The sequence below is a fragment of the Ammospiza nelsoni genome, chromosome 23 (assembly GCF_027579445.1).
Source record: "Ammospiza nelsoni isolate bAmmNel1 chromosome 23, bAmmNel1.pri, whole genome shotgun sequence".
NCBI classification, from domain to species: domain Eukaryota; kingdom Metazoa; phylum Chordata; class Aves; order Passeriformes; family Passerellidae; genus Ammospiza; species Ammospiza nelsoni.
This window is the reverse complement of record NC_080655.1, coordinates 5,888,641-5,915,616: the sequence shown is the minus strand read 5'-3', so window position 1 is coordinate 5,915,616 and position 26,976 is coordinate 5,888,641. Positions and strand designations below refer to the sequence as shown.

The 26,976-nt window shown below is 52.2% G+C and overlaps 1 protein-coding gene across 1 annotated transcript in view; it reads right to left on the bottom strand.

The window, feature by feature from the left end:
* LGR6 (leucine rich repeat containing G protein-coupled receptor 6) overlaps positions 1-22,554 on the bottom strand; it is a 170,707-nt gene extending 148,153 nt beyond the window's left edge. Inside the window, exon 1 of the mRNA XM_059487947.1 lies at positions 22,358-22,554. Within this exon, the coding sequence (XP_059343930.1) occupies positions 22,358-22,554 (197 nt within the window). The remainder of the gene's footprint in view (positions 1-22,357) is intronic.
* Between the last annotated feature and the right edge of the window lie 4,422 nt (positions 22,555-26,976).

The following is a 26,976-nucleotide window of genomic DNA, read 5'->3' as shown; positions in this document are numbered from 1 at the left end:
CATTATGGCTGAAAGCTTTTGAAAAATGCCTTTTGGACTTCTGGCCTTCTCGAGAGGACATTTCAAAAACAGCAGCTGTGAAGTTCAGCCAGCAGAAGCTCAGGCTCCAACCCAGAGGATGCATCCTGGTTGTGGGGACGCATGGCAGACAGGATGCTGTCACTCCTCCCCTCTGACGCGGGCAGACGTCCCTTGTGGTGCCAGTGCTGACAATCCAGGCATTTCTGAGCCCTTCCCTGGGGAGATGCTGCTCCTGCCAGCACCTCAGCCAGAACAGCCTGGATCTCTGTGGCCAGGCAGCCTCACAGCCCTGCCTCCCAAAAACCAGCCATGATTTACAGGCACAGAGTCTGGGACAGCAGAGCGGGGAGCAGCTCCGTGCTGTTTGGTAGCAGGCTCCGAGCTTGCTATGGCCCCATGGAGGGCCGAGGCTTAAAGATAGGAAGTGCTGAGTCATGATGAAATAGCAAAATAAGCTCCTGTCTTCTGCCTCTCGGACCCCAGCTTATCTCTGTAACCCCATAGGTCACTTTCCCCTAACCCCTACTATTGGACAAGTTTGGATCCCCTTATACCCTGTAAAAAGGGGCTGTTTAGCCCATTCAGGTTAGAAGAGCCATCCCTGGAACCCTTCACAGACCCTTCAATAAAACCATTGCTGTGGAACCACCAGGACCTCTCCTTCTCCTCTCTCACATCTGCTTCCCGACTTGCCTGGGTGCCTTAGCAAGCAAAGAGCTGGAATCACAAGAGAGCTGATAATCACTAAAGAGCTGATATCTATTATGCTTGCTAAGGTATCCAGGGGCTGAGAGCAGCCTGGGTACTTGCACACTCTGTCCCTGTGAAGGACTGAGCTATCCAGCCCGTGCTGCCTGCTCGGGGGTGAATCAGCCCAGAGGGAGTCGGGATTGTCAGAACTCAGTGCATCCCTCTGGGTGTCCAGAGTTGCTGAAGACCCTGTCAGGGGGCTCAGAGACCCTGGCATGCTGCCCAGAGCACCTGGGGATTTGATTGTGACCCCTGGAACAAGTTACCAGCTTTGTATGAGGACCTGAAAGTCACACAGGTTTGAATGGTGTGGTAACAGAATATTCACAGGGTGAAGATGTAGATTTTGGGGTTTTTGGTGTGGGGGTTATGAGGACAAGATGGAGGAACTTGGCTGTGTCTAGCCTTTCTTGTTCTTGGTCTCCATTTTCTGCTGTAATGTTAGCACTTTGGGATTGGTTTAGAGTAGAAGTGCACTGTCTAACATAGGTGATAGGTATTGGGAATTAAGTGTAAATATGTTATACGTAGTTTGTAGTATAAAAGGACAACACAGAGTGCCTGTGGCTGCCCTGCTGAGCAGAAAGAAAATTTTATAGATAAGAATTAATAAACAACCTCAAGACTGAAAAGTGAAGAGTCCAGACTCGTTCTTTGGACGCGTGGGCCGAAGCAGAGACATCCTGCACATCTCGGGGCAGCGATTAACAACCAAATCCCGAGACAGGATTACTGTTTGACACTCGTTGCTTGGCTGGGGCTTACAGCCCAAGGTGGGAGATGGATCCCAGCTGCATTCCTCACCAGGAGATGCCTGCAGGGATTTGGGCTGAGGGGCTCTCCAGCCGAGCCCAGCCGTGGTCTGGCAGTGCTGGAGCCCCTCGGGAGGCCAGGCTGTGTGTCAGGGATGCTGGGAGCTGGCTCCTCTCAGCCGTGTTTGCTCCCCTTAGCAGAGAGCTGACAGACTCTGTGGTGTCACCAGAAAGCCACAAGGCATCAGAGCTCTTGCTTTGTGTTATCCTTGGGTGGGTGTCCCCATGTGTCAGATCCCAGGACATTCCTCTGGCTGCCCTGGATGGCTCAAGACCCTGGCAAGGGGCTCAGAGACCTTGGCACAGAGTCACAAACACCTGTGCCTTCGATTTTAACCTATAGAAACAATTACCAACTTTGTGTGAAGATTTACAAGCCACATGAGTTTGAGTAGACTGATAGTGAATTTGCCACAGGGTGAAAAGGTAGAATTTTGGGATTTTTAGAATGGAGGTTCAAGAGGCAAGATGGAGGAATCTGGGCATGTCCTGTCCTTCTTCTCCTTCTTGTCCTCCATCTTCTGCTGTGATGGTGACACTTTTGGATTGGTTTAGAGACAGACTGTCTAACATAGGTGATAGGTATTGGAAAATTATTGTAAATAAAGTACACGTAGTTCTTAGTATAAAAAACCAACACCACCCCAAGGGCAGTCACTGTGCCACAACCCAACCTACTGGACAGATCTCAGCAGGTCAGAGAAGGAATGGAATAGATAAGGAAAAATAAACCCTGAAAAGCACGACCGAGGAATCTCGACTTCTTCTGTCGTGGGGCTGCAGGGCTGAACCTCCTGTGAGGAAAGTTCCCTTATTTTATCCATCTCACCCTTCCAAAGGCCAGAGGAACTCGGATCTGGGAATCATGCCTGCAGGCAGGAGTCCTTCTTAATAGTATAATATAATATAGTATAGCTTAATAAAGCAATTGATCAGCCTTCTGCAATCGTGGAGTCAATGCTTATGACTCATTAGCATGAATAATGGCAATTATTCCCCATTCAGGGGACTGTTTCCATGATAATCTCCTCCCTGGCACTGCTGGACCCCCAGGACCCAGTTCTTCCATCAAACCCCAGAGCTGTCAGTGCAGCAGAGCCAGTCAGCTCCACTTTTCCTGTGTAGACAAAACCCAACTCCAAGCTGAAATTTCCTTAAGACACATCTTGTATTTCAGGATCTTTTGGTACTGCTTTTCCTGCGAGGAACCAGGTCGCTCTTGTGGGAGTTTAGCCATGGAAAAAGTGCTGTGGATGGACCTGACTCATCCTCCCCCGCTCCCCAACGTGAGTCAGGTATTGTGGTTCAGGTAGAAAGTGAAACCTGATGCTCTGCAGAGCCTGTGACAGGAGAAAACCCCCATGGGATTGTCCTGGGGAGTTGTCCCTGGGGATTGTCCTGTCCCCTCCAGTGCCTGGCCTCACTTATGGCCCACCATTAATGAGAATGGGGCAGGACCAAGGAGCAGCTGATGGCGAAGGCTGCGCAGATCCACGGTGCATTAAGGATGGAGCTGGTCCTGGATCAGGAATGGTGTGGCCAGCAGGAGCAGGGAGGTCACTCTCCCCCTCTACTCAGCACTGGTGAGGCCAAACCTCGAGTGCTGTGTCCAGTTCTGGCCCCTCAGTTTGGGAAAGACATTGGGACACTCGAGTGTGTCCAGAGGAGGCAACGAGGCTGGAGAGGGACTGGGAACACAAACCCTGTGAGGAAGCCCTGAGGGAGCTGGGGGTGCTCAGCCTGGGGAAAAGGAGACTCAGGGCTGCCCCCATCACTGCACAGCTCCTGAAAGGTGCCTGTGCTCAGCTGGGGCTGGGCTCTTTCTCCAGGCAGCACTGACAGAACCAGAGGTCACAGTCTCAAGCTGCATAGAGGGAAATACAGGTTGGATATTAGGAAAAAGTTTTCACAGAAAGAGTGATAAAGTTCTGGAATGACCTGTCCAGGGAGGTGGTGGAGTCACCACCCCTGGGTGTGTTTAACAAAGCCTGGATGTGGCACTGGGTGCCAGGGTTGAGTTGAGGTGCTGGGGCTGGGTTGGACTCAATGATCCTGAAAGTCTCTTCCAACCTGGTCATTCTGTGATTCTCCATGTGCTGCATCCAGACCGCCCTGGCAGAGCGTGCTGGGTGCTGGAAGGGGCTGGAGAGGGCAGGACACAGCTCTGGGCCCAGCCCTGCTGCAGTGCAGGAGGAGCAGAGCACAGGAGCTCTCTCCACACCCAGCGACACCAGGAGCCTGCTCCAGCCTCCACTGCAGCCTCTGAGCTGCTCAACCCTGCATGCTGAGAATTTTAAACTTTCTCTGCTGACAGGCACTGATCCCCAACAGAATTTGACCTGAGGCCATGGAGAAGACTCCCAAAATTGATTGATAGAACTGGGATTGCGAGTGTGGAGTTTGAATAGAGGTGTGTAATATCACAGGGTGGAAAACTTAGTTTAAGGTTTTAAATTATAGTAATACATATAAGGCAAGATGGAGGTTTTAGGGTGGTGGCTGATCCTTCTTCACCTTCTTCTCCATGGGTTTGAGTGGTGTTATGTAATTGGACAGAAAAGTCTGCATTGCCAGCTTTGTGTGATTAGTTATTGGGTTAGAAGTAAAAATAATTTAGGTGTCCTTTCTTAACTGGACAGTTTAGCCTTAAAAGGCCTTGTATAGAAAGATAGTTTGCCATTTTGCAGCTTGTTAGTGAAATGCTGTAGAACTCACTGCTTTTGGGGCTGTTATATAGATAAGAAATAATAAACATTTGAGCCCTAACACAAAATATCATTCTAAGTGCTTTCAATCCTGACCCTGGCAGAGGCAGAGAAGAAGACAAGGAATTGACACTGAGGCCTGTGAGGACACCAACTGCCAAACTCCTCACACTGAATGGCCCAAACACCAGGGACTGATTTTGTGATTTCTACAGAGCAATCAGGGCGTCTCGTAAAGAATGGTGAAAATGTCTGTTTTCACTTTTTATGCTGAAACTGCTCTGGAATTGCTCCGACTGGAAACACCCTTCCAAAGGCCAGAGGAACTCAGATTTAGGAATTACGGCTGCATACAGGAGCTCTTCCATCAAACCCCAGAGCTGTCAGTGCAGCAGAGCCAGTCAGCCCCACTTTTCCTGTGTAGACAAAACCCAACTCCAAGCTGAAATTTCCTTAAGACACATCTTGTATTTCAGGATCTTTTGGTGCTACTTTCATCTCCAATCCACATATTGCAGGCCTATAATAATAATAATAGCAATAATAATAGTAATAATAATCGTAATAATAGTAGCAATAATGATAATACCTTTTGTATGTACATAGCACCTTTCATCCAAGGATCTAAGTCACAATTACAGCCCCACACATTCCTGCACATTACAGCCCTATAATTCTAAGACTGTTCAAGTATCCAGACTTCAAAGGGAATGTGGATTTCCCCTGCAGCCCAGTCATGGTGCCCAACATGCTGGAGATGTTTCAAAGGTGTTTCAAAGGTGCCTTGGCAGTAGCCAGAGGTAGTCAGAGCAGCTCTCTGAAGCTAAAAAGAGCCTTCATGGGTTCTTCCCTTCCCTCTCCCAGCCCCTCTTTAGTGTCCCTGGGAACTCAGCACAGCCCTGGCATGAGGGTGATGCTCCCATGGGACCTTTGTGTCTGTGCAGTGGGAGGGGAAAAGACAGAAATGTTGTTGAAAGGAAAAGCAAGTGACAGCACAAGCTTATCTGGATGACTGCGACTTCCAGCCAAGGTGGAGTTCACAGCATTTTGGTCAAAAGTAAGTTCACAGAAAAATTGTGTTCCACTAAAAAATCAGTGAGGCTGGGGGAAATGGCAGCATTTTTCATTGTAAGACCTTTTTTTTTTAAAGGGTTCAAAGATTTTCAGATGACTCAAAAAAGAAAAGTACTCTGGTTTGGGTCAAAGCAAAATGGTTTGGGGATAGTCAGAGAAAACTTGCTGTGTTTTGGTTTGGTTTGGTTTTAATTGCTTGGGAAACCTGAAGAGAACATCCCTACTTGTTTAACCTGAGCCAGCCTTTTCCCTCCTTTTTAGGCTCAGCAAAGAGCTGCACCAGCTGCTATTTACCCCATCCATGCATGAGGAATTGTGCTGCAATAAGGGAGCTTCCTACAGAAAACAGATCTGGGCTTTACAGCATCTCTGAGAGCTTCTCTCCCTGCTCTGAGCTGCTGCCTTGGCTGTGAGGAGTTTCTGAGCAGCTGCTCTGACTTGTGGCTGCTCCGTCAGTGATGAGGTCAGTGCACATGAAAGGCAGCCACTGAATCTGAGAGTTCAGTGGTGCTTTTCTCTTCGTGTTGTGGCTGAACAAATGGAAAGCTCAAGAACTTTTTAATAAACTTCTAGAAGGTATTTTATCTTGAGAGGTCCAGACATGTGGCTGGAAAGTCTCTAGCTCTTCCAGAGCACCAGTTTGAGCAATTGATCTCAAAGCAGGTTGGGAAGGGGTTATTAGTAGTGCTTTAAAGATGGGGAGACTGAGGCACAGGAAAAGTTTTGGGGTCAACCATAAGGCTGGGACAGAACTGAAGACCTGTTCCTCATGCTGCACTGTCCTTTGTGTCTCCCAGCTATATCACACAAGCTTGTGGGACACCTGTCCCCAAAACTCTGAGTCCTTGTGTGCCTTCATCTCTCGGGTTTTGGTTGTTAATTGCTGCCCTGAGTTGTGCAGGATGTCTCTGCTTCAGCCCGTGCAACTGAAGAACAAGTCTGGACTCTTCACTTTTCAGTCTTGAGGTTGTTTATTAATTCTTATCTATAAAATTTTCTTTCTGCCCAGCTGAGATCTGCTCAGCAGGGCAGCCACAGGCACTCTGTGTTGTCCTTTTATACTACAAACTACGTATAACATATTTACACTTAATTCCCAATACCTATCACCTGTGTTAGACAGTGCACTTCTACCCTAAACCAATCCCAAAGTGCCAACATCACTGCAGAAAATGGAGAACAAGAAGAAGAAGAAGAGAGGCTGGACACAGCCAAGTTCCTCCATCTTGTCTCCATAACCCCCATACCAAAAATCCTAACATCTACATTTTCACCCTGTGATAATTTTATTATTATACTATTTAAACTTCTGTGACTTTCAGGTCCTCATACAAGTTGGCAATTTGCTCCAGGGGTCACAATCAAACCCACAGGTGCTCTGGGCTGTGTGCCAGGGTCTCTGAGCCCCCCAGTGGGGTCCTGGGCAACTCTGGACACCCGGAGGGATGCACTGAGTTCTGACATTCACCAGGAGAAACCCTTTCCCCGGAGCATCTGTGTGCTGTTAGATCTCCCCTGAAGGGGACTGGATGCACCCCACAGTCTCCCCAGAGCTCTCCATGGAGGAGCAGGGCGGTTTTCACAGCTCACCTCAGGCACACCACACTAACCAGCACGGGCTGCTGCACATTTCCTCTCCCCCTTCTTCAATAAATCACAGCTTCCAGCATTCATGCTTTTGTCACTAATAAATCTTCTGCTGTCTTACACCACATGAAAGCACAACAATGCCTGAACTGGCAGGCACTTCCCTGCACAGGAGCAGCTGCAAACACAACCTGCAGCACAGGAACCTGCTGCCTGGCCCTGATCTGCAGAGAACTTACACTCACAGGTAAAGGAGGGCTGCTCCATGCTCTAGAAAGCCCCACACGTGTTGCTTTGATTATTAAAGATTTTTTTAGGCTTTCTGATGTTTACATTTTTGTAACAAACTTTCTGTAAGTAACTTATTGTTTTGTATTCTTTTATGAAAGAAGAGAAATTTGATAGACTGTTTGTTTAATGTCATTGGAGAGGTAGCACCTTCACTTTCTAATCTACGAGAATTAGAATTTAGAATTCTATAAATGTTAGAGTCAGAAAATAAACTTCCCTTTTTACTTTGAAAAAAACAGTGTGCACATCGTGTTATTTTGTGTCCTTTGGTGACACACATGGAACATGAGGGCACACACACATGGAACACATCAAACCTTTCTGTGCAACAGGACCTCATTAATCCATGGAGCACACTGCCACAAGAAATCAGGGCAGCACACAAACCTCACCTGCACCTCTAATCAAGGTCCTGTTCTGGCTTTTGTTCAGTGTCATTGGAGAGGCAGCACCTTCACTTTCTAATCTACTGTCACTTTTAGAACTCTATAAATGTTAGAGTCAGAAAATAAACTTCTCTTTTTACCTTGAAAACAGCAGTGTGTGTGCATCGTGTTATTTCATGTCCTGTGGTGACACACAGGGAACACCAGGGCACACATCAAACATCCCTGTGCAGCAGGACCTCATTAATCCATGGAGCACACTGCCACAGGAAATCAGGGCAGCGCACAAACCTCACCTGCACCTCTGAGCAGGGTCCTGTCCTGCTGTGGTGCCTTTGCTACAGTACCACACACCTGAGCCTAAAGGTGCTTCTCTGTCCTTTGGTGTATGAGGGGACCTTCCAGTTTTGGGATGATCTGACCACTGCCAGCCCCTGTGCCCAGGAGAAGAGATCCAGAGAGCAGCTCTGTGGGTCTGCATCTCATCCTTCCCTGTGAGCAGCCAGCTGAGCATGAGCAGCACAGAATTCACCCTGAGCCAGGGTGAGCCAGAGCTGCTGGGGAGGGCAGGGGAGGCTCTGAGAGCTGCTGACAGGGCTGGAGCCCCCCTGCTCTGCAGCCAGGCTGGGGAACTGGGGTGTTCACCTGAGAAAGCTCCAGGGAGAGCTCAGAAAGCCTTCGAGAGCCTAAAGGGGCTCCAAGGGAGATAGAGAGGGACTGGGGATAAGGGCCTGGAATGATAGGACAAGGGGGAATGGCTTTGAACTGCCAGAGATATTGGGATAGTGGGAAGGAATTGTTCCCTGTGAGGGTGGGCAGGATCCCTGGCAGTGTCCATGGCCAGGCTGGACAGGGCTTGGAATAACCTGGTACAGTGGAAGGTGTCCCTGTCTGTGGCAGTCAGGTGGAACAGGATGAGCATTCCAGTTCTTTCCAACCCATTCTGTCATTCCAAGATGAAGTGCTCACATGGCTGTTTCCTTTCTCAGCCCCCAAGCCCTGAAGGGCTGGTGCAGGGGGACACTTTCAGGGACGCAGAACCAGGGACAAAGCAGAACTGCAGAGATTGTTTCCTGCGACCAGAATTTTTTCTTGCATCCTCAGGGAAAGACAGAAGATTAATTTCTATCTAAAGGTGCAAATGTCTTTCCTGCAGGTTTCATGCAAAGATGAATATTTGCTTTACTGAAGTTGAGAAATACCCACAACGTGAATTCTCTTGAAATTTCAAGACACAATTATACCCAGAGCCATCCCCACATCAGGTGACATCCTTGGGGAGGTGACTCGTGCCTTCTGACCCTGCAGGTCCCTGAGATCCCTGTGCTGCCACACCTCACACTGCCACAGCCCCCATTGCTCCATGCTGGCACAGCCAGCACTGGGAGGTGGCACAGGCAGGGGAGTTCCAGATTGCAGTGCAAGATATTTTCAATTACCATCTGTATGGCAGATTATCTTTTGTCAAGTGGGCAGTTTGCCTTATCTCTCTCTGAGTGATCACAGTCACTCCTCCCTCAGGGGGACATCTGCTGATAACAGCTATTGAATGTCAGTGCATGGCTGATAAGAACTACAGCATCCCATTGGGAGATGTGAGCCCAGAGGGAGGAGCCAAGCATTCCTACCCGGATATAATCTGGAGATTCTGGAACACCAGCACAGCTTCTCCACTGGATTGCCCAGAGGAACAGCAGCTGCCTCTTCTTCCCCTGGATCTTCAGAGGCAGAGACTGCACCTTTCTCCAGGATCCCTGCTCCAGCAGAACCAGCCCTGACACTGCAGGAGGGCTGAGCCACAATTCCAATGGGACTGCTGCCAGCACCCTGACCCACAGGGTGTCAGGCTGGGCTCTGACGCTGTCAGTGTTGTTTTGGCTTACTGCAATGTTTATTTTTATTTTCTTCCCTATTAAAGAACTGTTATTTCCTGCTGCCATATTTTTGCCTGAGAGCCCCTTAATTTAAAATTTATAGCAATTCAGAGGGGTGGGGAGGGTTTCCATTCTCCATTTCAGGGGAGGCTCCTGCCTTCCTTAGCAGACTCCTGTCTTTCCAAACAAAAACAAGGGGGAATGTCCCAAATGGCCTTCATGGCTCAGTGTCACCTCACCAAACCTTTCAGCCTGGGTGTAGGGCAGCCCCATGCCTGCCTGCCCCTGGTCTCCCTGCCAAATTTCTGCTCCCTTGCAGCCCTGTGGTTCCCTGATGGGATCGTGGCACATCTGATGGGATGACACGTGGTGCTTGGGCTTCACCCTCCCTTTGAAGCAAGGGAATGTTCCTAATTTGAGCCCCACGGGGATGTTCAGAGCTGGGAACCATCCTGTCTCCCGGGCTCTCTTTGTAGTGGGGCCTGTGGCTGCTCACCAGAACAGACAGCCTGTCCCTAGAGCATGTCCTGCCCTTACAGGTGTGTTCCACTGCTCCACTCCCATGGGCACTGCTTTTCATTTGCAAATCCTTCAAAGGGCTTGAAACTGCCACAGGAAGGCTGCAAACAAGGCAAAGGGAGACAGAGAGCTGTGGATAGCCTGAGAGACCTGTCCATCCATGGAGGGGAGGAGAGTGGGAGCTGCCCTCCTTCATCCCTGCCAGCAAAGCCTGGTGCAGCTGGGAATGGTTTTACATGAGCCCTTTGTGGGTCCTTGATGCATCCCTGCAGGACTGAAGGCATCACCTGAGCTTCCCTGGATCCTGCCCCTGCTCTGCATTCTGGCACAGCTCCTGCCTCCCCATGGGCTGCAGCCTGGCAGGACGTTTGTCCTTGGTCCTGCTGCTCCTCACACAAACCTTTCCTGATGTCTTTCCTGCTCCTACCAAACTCATGCCATCCCCTCCCAGCCCTGCCAGCCCTGCCCTCTCCCTTCCCATCACTTTTCAGAGTGATCCCTGTCCTGTCTCCTCTCCTGTCCCTCCAGTCCCTGTCCCAGGGGCAGGACCCCGTCCCTGAGCCCAGCCCAGCCCCTGGGGCAGGACCTGAGGAGCAGCAGCGAGTTCCAGAGGCAGGGAGCCATTCCACACCCCGGCTGGGTGTGCGTGTCCCAGGCACTGCCCTGCCGTGGGCAGAGGATGCTCCCTGTTCCCAGAGGGGTCTCTGGGCTCCACTGCAGAGCTGGGAATGCTGTGCTCCCCTGCTCCCTGTGCTCCCCTTGCTCCCAAAGAGGTCCCTGGGCTCCCCCTGCTCCCAAAGAGGTCCCTGGGCTCCCCCTGGTCCCAGAGGGATCCCTGGGCTCCCACTGCAGAGCCAGGAGTGCTCTGCTCCCCCTGCACCCCACAGGGGTCCCTGGGCTCCCCAGAGGGGTCCCTGGGCTCTCCCCTTTCCCAAAGGGTTCCCTGTGCTCCCCCTGCACCCCAGAGGGGTCCCCGGTCTCCCCCACACCCAGAGAGATGCCTCGGCTCCCCCTGCTCCCCAGAGGGGTCCCTCAGCTCCCCCTGCTCCCCAGAGGGGTCCCTCAGCTCCCCTCACTCCCAGAGGGGTCCCTGTGCTCCCCGAGGGGTCCCTGTGCTCCCCCGTCCCCAGAGGGGTCCCTGTGCTCCCCTGTGCTCCCGGTCCCTCCCGTTCCTGCCCCGGGCCGCCGCTGCTCCCTGACCCAGGCAGGTGCGGGGGGGGAGCGGCGTTCGCAGCCCCAGCGCTGCCTTTGGCACCGGAGCCCCCAGCAGAATCAAAGCGCTTTTCAAAGCAAACCTTCAACTGCTTTAATCGCCGGCGAGAGCTCCTCCCACACACATCTAAGGGCCATGAGCTCAGTGTTTGCGTTGCCCCGGGCAGATTTATGAGGTTATTCTTCAAGAAAGGGCGGGAGAGAGGGGAGGCTGTGGCACATTGCTTAGCCCGGGGGGCGGGCAGGGAGCGGGGGGAGCGAGGGAGGCTTTGAGCTGCAAGGACCTTGCAGGGAGCCGGGCGGTGCAGGAGAGGAACAGCGGGATGGGGCTGGGCGGGCTGGAGCCCAGGGCTTGGGACCGGCCAGCAGCAGATCCCTGCATCCCCGGCTCCTCCATCCATCCCCGGCTCCTCCATCCCCGGCTTCTCCATCCATCCATCCATCCATCCATCCATCCATCCATCCATCCATCCATCCATCCATCCATCCATCCATCCATCCCTGGCTCCTCCATCCCTCGGCTCCTCCATCCTCTGGCTCCCTCCATCCCCGGCTCCCTCCCTCTCTCCATCCCCTGGCTCTTCCATCCCAGGGTGACCTGGGCACCAGTTGCTGGTTTTGGGATGAGGCAGAGCCGTCCTGCATCTCCCCTCGTGCAGGAGTTGAATTCAGCCACTCTCATGGGTCCCTCCCTTCTTGATCAGCCTAATCCCAATAGCAATCCACATCCACTCCAGAACAGAAAGCCTCACCTCCTTCTGAGAATGAAAATTCATTATAAACTTCAAAATCCCCATCAGCCTAAAAATAGACTTCTACTCCCTTACCTTCTTCCCCATTGCACTGTTGATACCATGATCTATCCTACAATTTGCAACCTGATATATGGCCTCAGACTCTTATATTACAAAATTTTTCACCTACCTACTATTCTTCCTAATCGCCAATTTCATCCTAATCATTGCCAACCTCCTATTTGTCCTATTCATTGGCTCAGAAGATTCCAGAATTCTGTGGTATCTGAAAGTGTCCCCAGCAAGAGTCAGAGATCTGCCCACATCCAGATGCTCATCACCACTTCAACCAGCCCTGCAAGAGAAGCCTCTTTGCTTTGGAACTGAGATCCTGGGGAGGTCTCAGGTGTGATGGCACTGTAGGCCCAGCCCTTGTCACCTGCATTGTCACCTGCATTGTTATCTGCATTATCCCCTGCATTATCACCTGCAGCACTGCCTGTTGTATCTGGAAGGACTTGAGGGATGCACCCCTGAGACCGTGTTCACAGGGGTCCCAGGATGAGGGAAGAGACGAGGATCTGACTCCATGTTTCAGAAGGCTTGATTTATTATTTTATGATATATATTACATTAAAACTGTGATAAAAGAATAGAAGAAAAGGTTTCATCAGAAGGCTGGCTAAGAATAGAAAAAGAATGGAATGATAACAAAGGTTTGCATCTCGGGTAGAGAGTCCAAGCCAGCTGACTGTGATTGGCCATTAATCAGAAACAACCACATGAGACCAATCACAGATGCACCTGTTGCATTCCACAGCAGCAGATAATCATTGTTTACATTTTGTTCCTGAGGCCTCACAGCTTCTCAGGAGGAAAAATCCTAAGGAAAGGATTTTCATAAAAGATGTCTGTGACACACCCCTTGTTCATGGAGCAGTTTCCTCCCCAGCATCCCATTAATGCCAGCCCTACCCACCCTGGGCAAACAGCAGCCAGGTAAAGGGAACACTGCTGGACCCGAACCTCGTGGCATCAAGAGCAGAAGGGAGCAGAGCCTGTGGCAGAAAAGGGGCCTGGGAGATGAAGCAGCAGGAGGAAATGGGAAGAAATGCCATGAAACTCACTGGAAATTCAGAGACTTCTGAACTTCCTTTCCCTTGGGCCTAGAACAAAGAGCCAGCATGTCAATATTTAGCATAGGACAACAAAAAAAAAAAAAAAAAAAAAAACCCAAAAAACCAACACACTGTGTTTCAAAAACAGCAAAATGTTTTGATTTGGTAGTGTTGAAGTCCTGCGATGTGAATATTAAATGGCCTATGGGTAAATGTAACAGCAGCAGGTGAAAATATGTAAATGGAAACCCTTTTTTAGAAAGACACCATGAAATGAAAACATTGAAATGATCTCTCCTGACTGAACTTGTTACTACATTTCTACCGTTTACAGCCCCATGAACACTGTACATTTTCATTAAGCTTTTCCTTTTCAATTCAATGAGATATTGCTTGGAAAACCATCCCACCAAACATGCTCCTCAGGCTGCTCCAGGACTGACTTCACTATTAAGGCATGCTGAGAGCTCTGGGGCTCAGCCTGGAGAAAAGCAGCTCTGGGGAGACCTCAGAGCCCCTTCCAGTGCCTAAAGGGGCTTAAAGAAAAGAGGGAGAGCAACTTTTACATGGGCAGATAGTGACAGGATAAGGGAGAATGGCTTGCCACAGACAGAGGGCACATTTAGATTTTATGTTCATAAGAAATTCTTCCCTGTGAGGGTGCTGAGGCCCTGGCACAGGGTGCCCAAAGGAGCTGTGGCTGCTCCATCCCTGGCAGTGTTTGGAGTCAGGTTGGATGGAGCTTAGAGCAGCCTGGGATGGTGGAAGGTGGAATGAGATGATCTTTGAGGTCCCTTCCAACCCAGACTGTTCTGGGGCTCTATGATTAATGGCCCTGCAATTCTGGCTTTCCTCTGAGCACTCCCACCCACCCCTCACTCCATCCAGCCCCCTGACCTGGGCTCCCTCACTACTATTTTGTCTGCTTGCTGTGGAGTTTGGTGTCTTTGCACTGCCCTGAGCCTGGAGTCCAGACTCACAGCCACCAAGCATTTGCAGAATCATGCTCATCATCCTCAGTGCAGGGATGAAGGCACACTGAGCACTGCCAGGGGACCAGGGCATTTCAGCTCCTGCTGGCCTAGGGGCTCCAACTTGCCCAGAGGACACAAAAGAACATTTGGAAACACTTGCTGAGGAGCTGTGCTGTTCCCTTGGTGCTGTTCAGGTTCTCTCACAAGCTGTGCCTGGTCTCAGATTTTCTCAGTTTGGTTTTCTCCTCCTGTGCTCCACAGGACAGGAATTCCTGTTTCTGGTTAGTGCCCTGCTCCAGAGGGAAACATCAGCCAGAGCCCTGGATTCAGTGCCAGCAGCTCTCCCTGAAGTCAGTCCTTGGTTTGGACCTGCCCATTTAGGTATCCCAAAGTGCCATTGAGCAGGAGTGCTGGGAGATGTTCCCCCTTGGGGCACTCACAGCAAAAAGCCACTGTCACCCATGGGAGAGCCTGAGGATGTGATTGAGGTGCTGGGCAAAGGGAGCTGAATCCCTTCCTGCCTCTAAAGTCTTTGGGCTGCTGCTGGCAAGGATGCAGAGCACAGCTGTGTCCCTGTGGAGTGCCGTTATGGAGTCAGCAGATGGACTCTGTAGAGTCCCTTTGAAGGAACCCAAATCCCAGAAAGCAGGAAACCCTTCTTAGTCTTGATATTTCAGGTGTGGGGGGGAAAAAAGCTCCTCAAAGCTGATAAATGGTGAATATAAACCTGTGAATGCACTGCAGTGTGCAGAGCCCAGCTCTTCAAGTGTCCCTCACCAGCTTTATCTCCCTCATCCACAACCCCAAGCCCATAAACATTTCCCATTGTTCCTGCTTTGGTTTCCTTTCTCCCAGGCATTCCCAAGGAGGAGATTGTGGGCTTTGGACTGTACAGGCGTCCTGGATTGTGTATAAGTGTAAGATAAGTGTATATTCTATCATCATCTGTTAGAGGTGGGGTAGTTATCTTCTGTTCATAGGGCAGTTTTTTTAATCTCTCCCACAGCCAATCCTCCCTCCAGGAAATATCTGCTGTTAATGGGCCATTATTTATTATCTTCTCTTAATGGGCCACTGAGTGTCCCTGCAGGGCTGATCCAATCCCACCATCCCATGGGAGATGCTCCGCCCAGGGGAGGAGCCAAGTATTCCTACCTGGATCCAATCTGAGCTTTGGGACACCCCAGCAGCCTTTGCCCCCTGCATTGCCAGAGGAGCAGCTTTCTGCTGCCCTGCATGGCCAGAGGGAGCCCAGGCCCATCTGCAGCAGCCCTGGAGCTGCAGAGGAAAACTCCCCCCTCGTGCAGGATCCCTGCTGCAGCAGAGCCACAGCTGGCACTGCAGGAGGGCTGAGCCCCCATGGATGGGGCTGGGACACCCCCCTGACACACAGGGGACAGGGACTGCTCTGACTCTGGCAGTGTTTGTTTGTTCTATTGCATTTTTATTTTATTTTTAAAATTTTCTTCACTAGTAAAGAACTGTTATTCCTGCTCCCATATCTTTGCCTGAGAGCCCCTAAATTTCCAAATTATAATAATTTGGAGGGAGGGGGGTTACATTTTCCGTTTCAAGGAAGGCTCCTGCCCTCCTTAGCAGACACCTGGCTTTCCAAACCAACACAACAAGGCAGGAATGGCTCTTCCTATCAGTCTGCCAGCAGGAGGAAGGTCTGTCAGAGAGCACCCACAGTCTGGTGCCAGCTGTGGCAGCATTTGTTAGTCCTGGGCTGCATTGTGGCCTGAGAAGTGGGAGGGTCTGGGAGTGAGTCTGTGCCTCTGTGGTATGTTTGGATGGATCCTGGTGCAACCTGGGGCTCCTGTGGTGACCTTGGCATGAAGAAGGAACTGTAGATGGGCCCTGGCACTGGGCATGCATCGGGCACAGGATGGTGGCTCACTGGTCTGTACACAATCGCCTGGGGCAGGAGGGCAGCACTGACCCCAGGAAGGATTTATTTACACTTTGCGTTGGGATTTTGTGCTCTCTGCATTTTTGGCTTCTCCCTCCTTCTCCCTAGGGTGTGTGAATGTCCTAAAGGCACGCAGGGGTCCCTGTCACCCCTGCAGGGAACCCCAGGGGGCTTTAATCACCCCTTCAGCCCCAACACCCTCCAGGGCTGTCCTGCCTGCCCAGGCTTCCAGAGGGCAGCCCCACATCCTGCTGTGCCAGCTCCTGGGGCAGCTCCTGGGTGCTCCCCATGCTGGGGGGCTCTGGTGGCTGTTTCTACCACAGGGGGGCTGCAAGGGGCAGATGTTGCACATAGGGAGGGGTTTGGGCTGGGGGGAGCTCCTTCAGCTCTGCTGCTGTGCTGCTGCAGACACCAGCTGTGTGTGAGCCTGCAATCCTGCTGCCTCACCCACCTGCTGCTCTGTGGCTCTTTAGGAATTGCAAATATCAAGAAAATATCACCTTTCCTCACTCTGCCCTGTGCTGCACCCAGCACTGTATGACATGGGAAGTGTCTTCTCAGCTTCAAAGCATCCCTGTCTCCTGCACATCCCTGTCAGGGCACTGGGGCACCTGATTCCAGAGGGCAGCTCAGAGGAGATGCCCTCAGAGGGTGAAGCAGGGCCCCAGACTCCCAGGGGGATGCTAAATTCCAGACAGGGTCTCAGAATGTCTCTGCAAGGTGAGAACAGCCCTGAAGGCTCCTGGTCCCATTCTCCTCAAGGGAAAGAGTGTGGGGAGTGAGGAGTATCACACAAGATGCTTGGTGACACCTGGGAGCAGCCAGGACCTGCTGCTTTTCCCTCCCCCAGCTCCGGCTGTGGCAGCAGCAGCCTGGCAGCCCCATCAGCTGTGTCCTGCCCCAGGTCCCTGCTGGTTTCCCAGGACACAGAACAGCTCTGCAGGCTGTGCCTGGCTCCACAGCAAGGTGTGCAGGGCCAGGATCACAGCAGGCACTGGTGTTTCTGGGGATGGGCACAGAGCAGCAGAACTGACCCCTCTGTGGGGCTGGGGAGACCTGAGACCCCTGGGAAGGGGGGGATGGCTCCTCCAGCTGAGCTTTGAGCCATGGGGTTTCTGGTGTGTGGCACCCTCCAGGTTTGTGCCCCTCATCTCTCCCCCTGCAGTATCTGCCTTCCCCCTCTCCCACAGGGCTGTGCTCCCCTGTCCTGGATTGCCAAGCAAGTTGGATTCCATTTGCCATTGTATGGCAGTTGACTTCTGCTCAGTGGGCAGTTTTCCTTATCTCTTCTGCACCCACTCCTCCCTCCAGGGGGACATCTGCTGATAACAGACTACTGAATGTCACTGCATGGCTGATAAGAACTACAGCATCCCACTGGGAGATGTGAGCCCAGAGGGAGGAGCCAAGCATTCCTACCCAGATATAATCTGGAGATTCTGGAACACCAGCACAGCTTCTGCACTGGATTGCCCAGAGGAACAGCAGCTGCCTCTTCTTCCCCTGCATCTTCAGAGGCAGAGACTGCACCTTTCTCCAGGATCCCTGCTCCAGCAGAACCAGCCCTGACACTGCAGGAGGGCTGAGCCACAATTCCAATGGGACTGCTGCCAGCACCCTGACCCACAGGGTGTCAGGTTGTTTTCTGACTCTGTCAGTGTTGTTTTGGCTTACTGTATTGTTTATTTTATCTTTTTATTTCCTTCCCTATTAAAGAACTGTTATTTCCTGCTCCCATATTTTTGCCTGAGAACGCCTTAATTTAAAATTTATAGCAATTCCGAGGGGTGGGGAGGGTTTCCATTCTCCATTTCAGGGGAGGCTCCTGCCTTCCTTAGCAGACTTCTGGCTTTCCAAACCAAGACATCTCCACTCTGCCCCACTCTGTCCCACATACTGCTCACACCAAGAGATTTGATCAGTCCTCACAAAACCAGAAGCAATAGTTAGAGTGTTACTGCTCTCTTTAACTATTGACTAGAAGGGTGTAGAGAAGCTGGAGCCAACATCTCATAGGAGCTGTGCAGGGCAAGGATGAGAGGTAATAGGCACAAAAGAACCATAGGGATTTGCAATTTGATATTAGGAAACATGGGATTGTAAAGAATGAGAAAAAGGTGAGGGACTCTTCGGGATACTCCTAAGATTATTCAGTAGGTTTGCCAGCTGGATGAGATCCTGACCAGCCTCACAAGATGGACCCATTAGAATGTGGATAAGAGACCTCCAGAAGTGTCTTCCAGCCCAGGGTATCTGGGCAATCCATCCAGTACCTCCCCATGTACATGGCTGGGGATAAGAACCTGTCCCATCCCTCTAGACCTGTGCAGGGTCAGGGCGTTTGTGCTCCCTGTCCAGCTGATGTCCACTCGTGGTCACGGCACCACTTTCCATCCCAAGGTGCTCTCTGCTGAGACAGATTCTCCCTTTCTTTCCTGCAAGTGACAGCTGGACAGGCCAGCACATCCCTGGGGGGTCCTGGCAAGCACAACCAACACGGTGTCTTTTGGTTTTTTGTGAAAGAGAAGCAGCCTCAGCAAACTGAGATCCTTACTACACCCCAGCATTGCCACCTGTCCCCCTTGCAGGGGCTGGTAGCCAGGTACATGGGACTGAGGGGGTCAGGATTATAAATTGTTACAAAGCAGGTGAAATATTTCTGATTTTCTTTTTCCTCTTGAGTGTTAATTTTTAAAGAGTCCACTCTCTGTTAATTTTGATTTTTTTTGCTTTTGAGCATATTTTGAATGTTAAATATTCCCATGTGACTATGAGGAACAGGTAATTTCCAGCTGCCTCACGTTAGAAAACCCTGGCTGGTGGTTTAATTTTGCTTGTTCATTTTGCATCATTGCCACTTTTCCTTGCTCATTAACTGCTCCTCACCCCTCCTGGGGCAGGGGCTGCCCTGAGCACCTGCACCCAATTCAGGCACCTTCCTGGTGACAGCCATGGGGACAGAACTGCACCAGACCCTGTGATTCCCTGGGCAATCTGAGCTGGGGCTGCTCCTCCAGCTCACGTGCAGGGTGGGCAGTGGTGCCAGGGATCCCAGCTATGACAATATTTTAAGCACCAAGAAGCTTTTCCCATTTCCCCATCCTCCTGTGAGCCCTTTAGTACACTGGCCTCTCTGCTGCACAGGAACCTTCCCCAAAGCAGCTCCACTCTCCTGCACCCCCAGCTTGCTGCAGTTCTCTCCGGGGAGCCCCAAAAGCTCCAGGCCCCTGTGCTGCAGCCCCAGAGCAGCTCTGACACACACTGAGGGACAGAGATGGGTGACACAGGATGGCACCGGCACCTCAGCTAAAGGGGAAATCTCTCCCCTCTCCTGGACCGCAGCTGCAATTTCACCAGTGATGGAATTTTCACACTGAAAACACCTGGTTTGGGATGGATGGGATCGGGGTCATGTTCAGAGAGGTGCAGGAGTGAGCACGGTCGGGATTCTTGCGGGGACACGGGCATGGGGGTGGGTACAGCACCGGCAGGATGGGGCAGGGACACCAGCTCATTAGTGTGAGGCAGTGTCTAATCCAGGGTGATTACTGATCCTTTCTTTTGCTCCAGAGGAAATGCTGCTCTCACAGTGCCAGTGGCTTGCTGACAGCACAGGGCACGGAGCAAAGAAGCTGGGAAGTTTTGTGAGCAGCTGCCCACCAGCTCCGTGCTCCTGCTGCCCTCCCAGGGCTCCCTCTTCAGCCCTTGTGGCTCTCCAAGCACTCCAGCATTTCTTTACATATTTGAATGTGGAGTTCAAGCCTGTATTTCCACAAAGAACTTAGATCTCACTCCAATATCCACACTTCCTACAAAATTTATGCTGATTTGCTGTGACAAACCCCCCACCTGTACCTGGGGTGCTGATCTCACACAACTCGCTGACAGTAGTGACAGCAGCAGGGAGGAGCCCCAGCTCTCCAGGGCTGCTCCAGCCATTCCCAGCTCGTCCTGACTCTCCACCTCCATCCCATCCGTTCGGTGCTCTGTCTCCCTGGCAGGGTTATTGGGGAAGCACCAGACGGGTCGGTTTTCCCCAAAGAGGAAGGAGGAACACTGAGGCTCCCCCGACGCCACTGGGACAGACACGGGAAACGGGGCCAGGACAGACGCGGGGAACGGGGCCGGGACAGACACGGGGACAGGGCCGGTAGAGACACCGGAACGGGCCGGGACAGACGCGGGGGATACAGACACGGGGAGCGGGGCCAGGACTGACACGGGGAACGGGGCTGGGACACCGGGAACGGGCCGGGACAGCCCATGGGGGAACGGGGCCGGCGCGGACATGGGAGATAAGAGACACGGGAATGGGGCCGGGACAGACACGGGGAATACAGACACGGGAACGGAGCCGGTACAGCCCATGGGGGAACGGGGCCGGTACAGACACGGGAGAAAGACACGGAGAGCGGGGCCGGGACAGACGCCGGGAGCGGTACAGACACCGGGAATGGGGCCGATACAGACACGGGGAGAGCGGGTCCGGTACAGCCCATGGGGGAGCGGGGCCGGTACAGACACCGGAACGGGGCCGCGGCCAAGGGACAGCACCGGCAGCATCCCGAAGTGCGGGGTGCCCCAGGCTGTCCCGAGGGTCCAGCCCCGCTGAAATCCAGCATTTGTGACAGCGCCCGGCTGCACCGCTCCGGGCCGGCAGCACCTCCGAGCATCCCCCCGGTCCATGCACGGGGATCCGTGTCCCAGCGCTCCGTGTCCCAGCGCTCCGTGTCCCTGCTCCAGCCGCCGTGGGCAGGGTGACGGCGGCACTGAGCTCCGGGAGCACCGGAATGTCCCTGGGCTCGTGGGACAGCTGTGCAGCTCCCAGCCCAGGGGACAGCCCTGCGGGCATGACCTGCAGCACCTTCTCTGAGGAGTGGCACCAACGCGCGCCCCATCCTGTGGCACCCCAGGGTGAACGGGGTGCCATCCTGTGCCATCCTGTGCCATCCTGCGGCACCTCAGGGTGAAGGGGGTGCCCGATGGGGCTGCCCCTGTCCCCACAGGAGCGGGCAAGGTTCTGCATTCTCCCACATTTGCCTGTGACTTCTCACTCGTGGGCAGCCGGTTCCAAACCAGCCCCACGGACAGCTCTGTGCACTCACACCTCATGCCACAAGTGGTTCCCTCTCCCAGGGGAAATACAGCCTGCATGTTTCTCTCATCTTTCATGGTCTCCAGCGAGCATCGTCCTTCTCCTGCCTTATTTCCCTCCCAGCTAAGCCAGCACAGCTCGGGCCATGCAGTGGCTGCACAAGACTGCGCTCCTCAGGCGAGCGGGAGGAGCAGAACAGCTCTCACCCAGCAGGGGCACCGAGCAGCTCTCACCCAGCAGGGGCACCGAGCAGCTCTCACCCAGCAGGGGCACCGAGCAGCTCTCACCCAGCACCGACAGCTTTCACCTGGCTCTGCAAAATCCCCTCCTGGGCGGGTTTGGGTGCTGTGCTCTGACAGCCGAGCACCTGCGTCTCTGGGAAAAGCATCCCTGTGGTCTGTGTGCCACCCCAGGCAGTGAGCACAGCATGAACATCCATGCCCAGCACTGCCCGGGGCTGCCGGCGCTCCCCGAGGGCACACACGGCTTCCCCTGGCACTGCCCTGGCAGCATTCCGAGCCGGGAATGCCGCGCTCCTGCCCAGCCCGCTGCCAAACAGCAGCGCTGGGTACGAGCTCAGAAAGCATCAGGGATAACCTGTCCCCCTGAGAGGGATGTTTCCTCTCCCGGTTAAACCCTGAGGTTTTCTACAGTCATTTATCAGGATCCTCAGCCATCACCAGAATGATGGCACCGAGACCACCTCGGGGCTAGAAATGAACGCAGCAGTCTCTGTCAATTAACCCTTCGGGGCATGAAACATTCAGATAATCAATAATTCCTCAATAAAATTAATACATAAATCATCACAACACTTACCAACCCCCCAAACCTCTTCCTTTAATACTCGTTTTAAAAAGGCAGCTCGGACACTGCTGGTGGCCAGCACAACCCGAACCCCGCAAAGCTCTGAGTTATTGCAGCTATTGAAACGCTTGACAGAAGGATCCCAGAGCAGTTCGCGCTAATTGCTGTGTAAAAACACTCCATTATGTGCTCAGACAATCAAAATCGACCCGGCAAGTCAGTTCAGGGTCCGCTGCAATCCCGGAGCAGAGCGAGCAGAACATCGCAGCGCAAACAGCACGGGAGGAGGGGAGCCTGGCAGCTCCTGCCCATAGAGCTGCCTTTTCCCTCGTTATTTCGCTCGGTTTCTAATTTCCACAGGAAATTTAATTTCGGGAATATGTGGCACCAGCTTCCAAGGCGGAGGAAAGCTGCAAACTGTCGGAGGGCTGCGGGGGAAGCATCGCAAAGAGAAGCAGCGAGGGTTTGGGGTCAGGCTGTACTTACAGGTAGGCGGTGAGAGGGCTCAGGCTGGCGGGGAGCTCCGAGAGCCCCAGCTCGGAGCAATCCACCGAGAGCACGATGCCATCCTGCTCGCAGTGGCACTGGGGCGGGCAGGAGGGCGCGCCCGGCTCGGCGGGCACCGCCTGGCAGCGGGCACTGCCCGCCAGCACAATGCCCCACAAGAGCAGCAGCCCGTCCATGGGCACCGGGCAGCTCCGGGGATGCGCAGGCATCGCTGAATGATCTTGGTTATTGGGTTTCAAGGGCTGGGCAGGGGCGTGAGACACTCCAATGGGAGGAGTTAAACTTTCTACTCTTTCCTTCTCTCTCTCTCTCTCTCTCTTAGAGCTGGCAGGAATTTCATTCAAAGGGAAGAAAGGGGAAAAAAAAAAGTCAAAAGGAACCTCAACAAATAAAGACCTGTTCATAGCTCCAGGACGCAGGGTTGTTTTGTAAGCGTGTTTTTGTGAGATAGCAGGGCAGGGGAAGGCAGAGCTGCCTCCAGCAGGGCAAGGGAGTGAAGCAGCGAGGCAGGAGCACCCAAGGCACTTCAGGGGCTCCGGAATCGGGGACGCTGAAATGGAACCCCAGATAAAGGACTGAGTGTCTGTGCTGGGTGCTGAACTCAGCTGGGACAGGAATGTCAGGGGAGAAGGGACTGAGGAGCTCAGGAGCAGCTCTCTGCTGGCAGGGACCATGCCCGAGGCTCTGTCTGTCTGTCTGTCTGTCTGTCCTGAGCTGTCCCTCTCCAGCAGCCTGGGATGGAGCAGCAGTGTCACAGGGCTCCATGGGGGACACAGTGCTGTGTTGGCTTTGCCCAGGTGTGACCCTGTCTGAGCTGTGCTTGCAGGAGCTGCCCAGCACTGGTGGCAGGAGAGGGGCTGGGCTCCTTCCAGAGCTCTTCCTAACCCTGGCTAAAGTGGCCAAAGTAGAGAAATAACCCATTGAGAGGGGGTTTGAAGCACCTGGAGCTGTGTCACAGCCTGGCTGAGCAGGGGGCACTGCCAGGGTCTCACAGTGTCCTGGGACATGTGGGATGGGCACCACACCAGGATGCTGTGCCAAGGAGCTGCTGAGCTCTGGGGCAGCACAAACACCTGCCCAGCAAAGGGTTCTGACACCCTGCACAGGACAGCCCTGTGTCCCCTCTCATGCCACCCACGGGCTGTCAGTGTCACTGTGATGCCCTCAGGAGGGGTCACTGCTGTCACCCCATGGCAGGGGGTTGAGAGCCTGGCCCCACAGCTTGAACCACCCCAAATCTCTGTACAGAGCCAAGCACCTCCTCTGTGACAGGGACAGCAGCTGCACGTGGGTCTCACCTGAAGACAGAAAAAAGCTGTCCATGGGGGTTTAGGGGGATCTGGACCCTGGTTTGTTCCTCCCTGGTTTGTTCCCCCCTCTCACCCTGCATGGAGGAGGTGAATGGGGCACAGAAAGAAGGGTCCAGGTTTGGGTGGCTGCGAAGCGCACCCAAAAAGTCACTCCCCCTGTACCCATGCAATGGCAAAGTGCCCCATGGCCAAGGCACAGACTGAGGGCGCTCTCACAGCCCTGCTTCCTCTGAACAGGCCTTTCCTTCTGGCATGAGAGTTTCCTGACTGACATCCCCATTACTGCAGGATAAAGGAGGCTGGAGTGTTATCTGGGGTCAGGAACTGGCACAGGGGCAGACTGAAACAGCTCCAGCTCACAGGCCTGGGGTGCCTTGAGCCCTGTGAGAGCAGGATCCGCTCCCCTAAAAAGTGCTGAGATGGAGCTCAGGGTTCAGGGTGGATGCACAGACTCTTCTGAGGGCTCCTGGCTGGGGTGATGCTGGATCTGAAATATTTCACTTGCAAAATTCAGATCCTGCAGCTCCAGGACTCCCTGAGCCTGCTGCAGTCATTGGAGAGATCATCCCCCAGTGCAGAGCAGAGCAGAGCAGAGAGAGGATTTTGGTCTGGGAGCAGGAACTGGTTGAATTGGAATTAATCTGCCCCCAGTGCTGGGGATGTCATTAATTAAACATTTGCAATGTCTTTTGACAGCTCCAAGTGTAAAACACAAAAGCTTGGTGGGGAGACAGGAGCCCTCCTCAGAGGGATGAGTCCCTGGGGCTCTCAGCTTCCCCTCCAGCTCTGGGACACTGACAGGGACTGGGAAGGCTGGAAAGGCTCTGGCAGCAGCCAGGAATTGGAATTTGGGCTGGAGAAAATTCAGAGCTCCCTTGGATCCTCGTGTCATTTACAGGGAGGACAGAACCCTTGAGCTGTAGGTGGGGGTGAAATCCAGGTGGGTTTTCATGGTTTAGATAGAATCCTCATGGATTCACTGCAGCTGGATCAAAACTCCCTTGGGTCTTGTGTCCTCTCCAGGGAGGACAGAACCCTTGAGCTGTAGGTTGAGGTGAAATCCAGGTGAGTTTTCATGGCCCAAGGAAGATTCCATCCTCATTTCTCCATCCTTCCTGGAAAATGCAGCTGGATCAAGGCTCAGAGCTCCCTTGGATTCTTATGTCATTTACAGGGAGGACAGGTGGGTTTTCATGGCTTAGAATCCTCATGGATTCACTGCAGCTGGATCAGAGCTCAGAACTCCCTTGGATCCTCATGTCCTCTCCAGGGAGGACAGAGCCCCTGAGCTGGAGCTGGGGGTGAAATCCAGGTGGATTTTCATGGCCCAAACAAGATTTCATCCTCCCTGGAAAATGCAGCTGGATCAAAGCTCAGAAGTCCCTTGGATCCTCATGTCCTCTCCAGGGAGGACAGAGCCCCTGAGCTGGAGTTGGGGGTGTCTCTCCCTCCTGGCTGCAGCAGCAGCAGCTCTCACCTGTGACCCCTGTTCCTCCAGCCTCAGCTGCCAGCACCAACCACATCACCCCCTCCTGACCATCCTCACTCATAAATTGTCCCCAGCACCAGTGTGATTAACTGATCACACTGTTAATGCAGCTCTTGCAAAAAATCACACTGAAGAGGTTCCTATGGCAAACACACATTTCCTCAGGAAGGTTCTGACTGCAATTTTCACATTTCTGTGGAGCTGCAGGTCTTGACATTGCAGAGCTTTTCTCCACATGCCTCACTTTGACTTCTCTGTTTGCTTTTTATTCCAGGCTGGTTGGGGTGGTTCATATCCATGTCTTATTTCTTTGAGATCTTGTAACACCAGCCAGCATCCAAAGCATCACTTATTCCAGTGTGTCACCTGAATCCTGGCAAAACTGAGGGTCTGCAGACTGAATTACTTGCTCCACAGAGCTTGGATGTTTCCATGGTCTCATAGTTTAACATAGGAAAAAATTAAAGAAGTTATACAAAAAGTCTTTATATAAGTAACATATACTATAAGTATATAAGTATACTTATATATATATAAGTATATATATAAGTGTATATATATATATACACATATATATAAGTATATATATACACATATATATAAGTATATATATATATACATATATATAAGTATATATATATATATATATACACTTATCTATATAAGTATTGAACCACTGAAAAACTAAACACACCTCCATGAAAGACCCATGTTGAAGATGAAAAAAAAAAAACCAAGAAACCAAATTTATTAATCTCAAAATTAATAAAATCTCGAATTAACCAACCAAAACCACTACACATGGCAAACCTGGAATTTCCGAATAAGCTCCCCGGGGGTGGAAGTGTAATTTCCAGCCCTGTTTGGCTGAAGCTGAAGCTCAGAGTGATCCGTGCATCGCTGCTGCTCGGGGTTGGGGTTTTGCTGCAGCTCAGCCGTGTTTCTGTGTTGTCCTCTAGCGGCAGCGAGGGGAGAGCGCTGCCCCTGCCGGGTTCCTCTGGGTCTGGACTGAAGGCACTTGAGATTATTGCTCATGTTCAGACTCAGGTGTTCGTTATTTCCTATCAGTAAAACAGTCTCACTACTGTGAGTTCTGCAGCTTTTCATTAGAAGGCCAAAAATCTCTTGTTACAAGGTCTTTTAAGGATAAACTATCCAATGAAGAACCGACACCTGGATTATTTTCAGTTTTAACTCAATAGCTAATCACTCAAAGTTGGCAATGCAGATTTTCTGTCCAATTACACAAAACCACCCAAACCCATGGAGAAGAAGGTGAAGAAGAAGGAGCATCCTCTGCCCTACAACCTCCATCTTGCTCCATATATATTGCTATATTCCAAACCCTTAAAGTCTAATTTTCCCGCCCTGTGATACCACACACTTCTATTCAAACTCCACACCCACAATCCCAGTTTCATCAATCAATTTTGGAAGCTTCTCCATGGTCTCAGATCAATGCAGTGTTCTCCTGGGTGTTGTATCTGTTTCTCTGGGTCTGGACTGAAGGCACTTGGGACAATAATTCATGTTCAGACTCAGGTGTTCATTATTTCTTATTAAAACAGTATCACAACCATGAGCTCTGCAGCTTTCCATTAGAAGGCACAAAATGGCCAACAATCTCTTGTTACAAGGTCTTCTAAGACTAAACTGTCCAATTAGGAGCTGACAACTGGGTTATTTCCCCTTTTAACCCAATAACTCCTCCCACAGAGCCTGCAGTGGGACTTTTCTGCCCAATTACAAAATGCCACCCAAACCCACTGAGAAGAAGGAAGAAGAAGGATGAAGAAGAA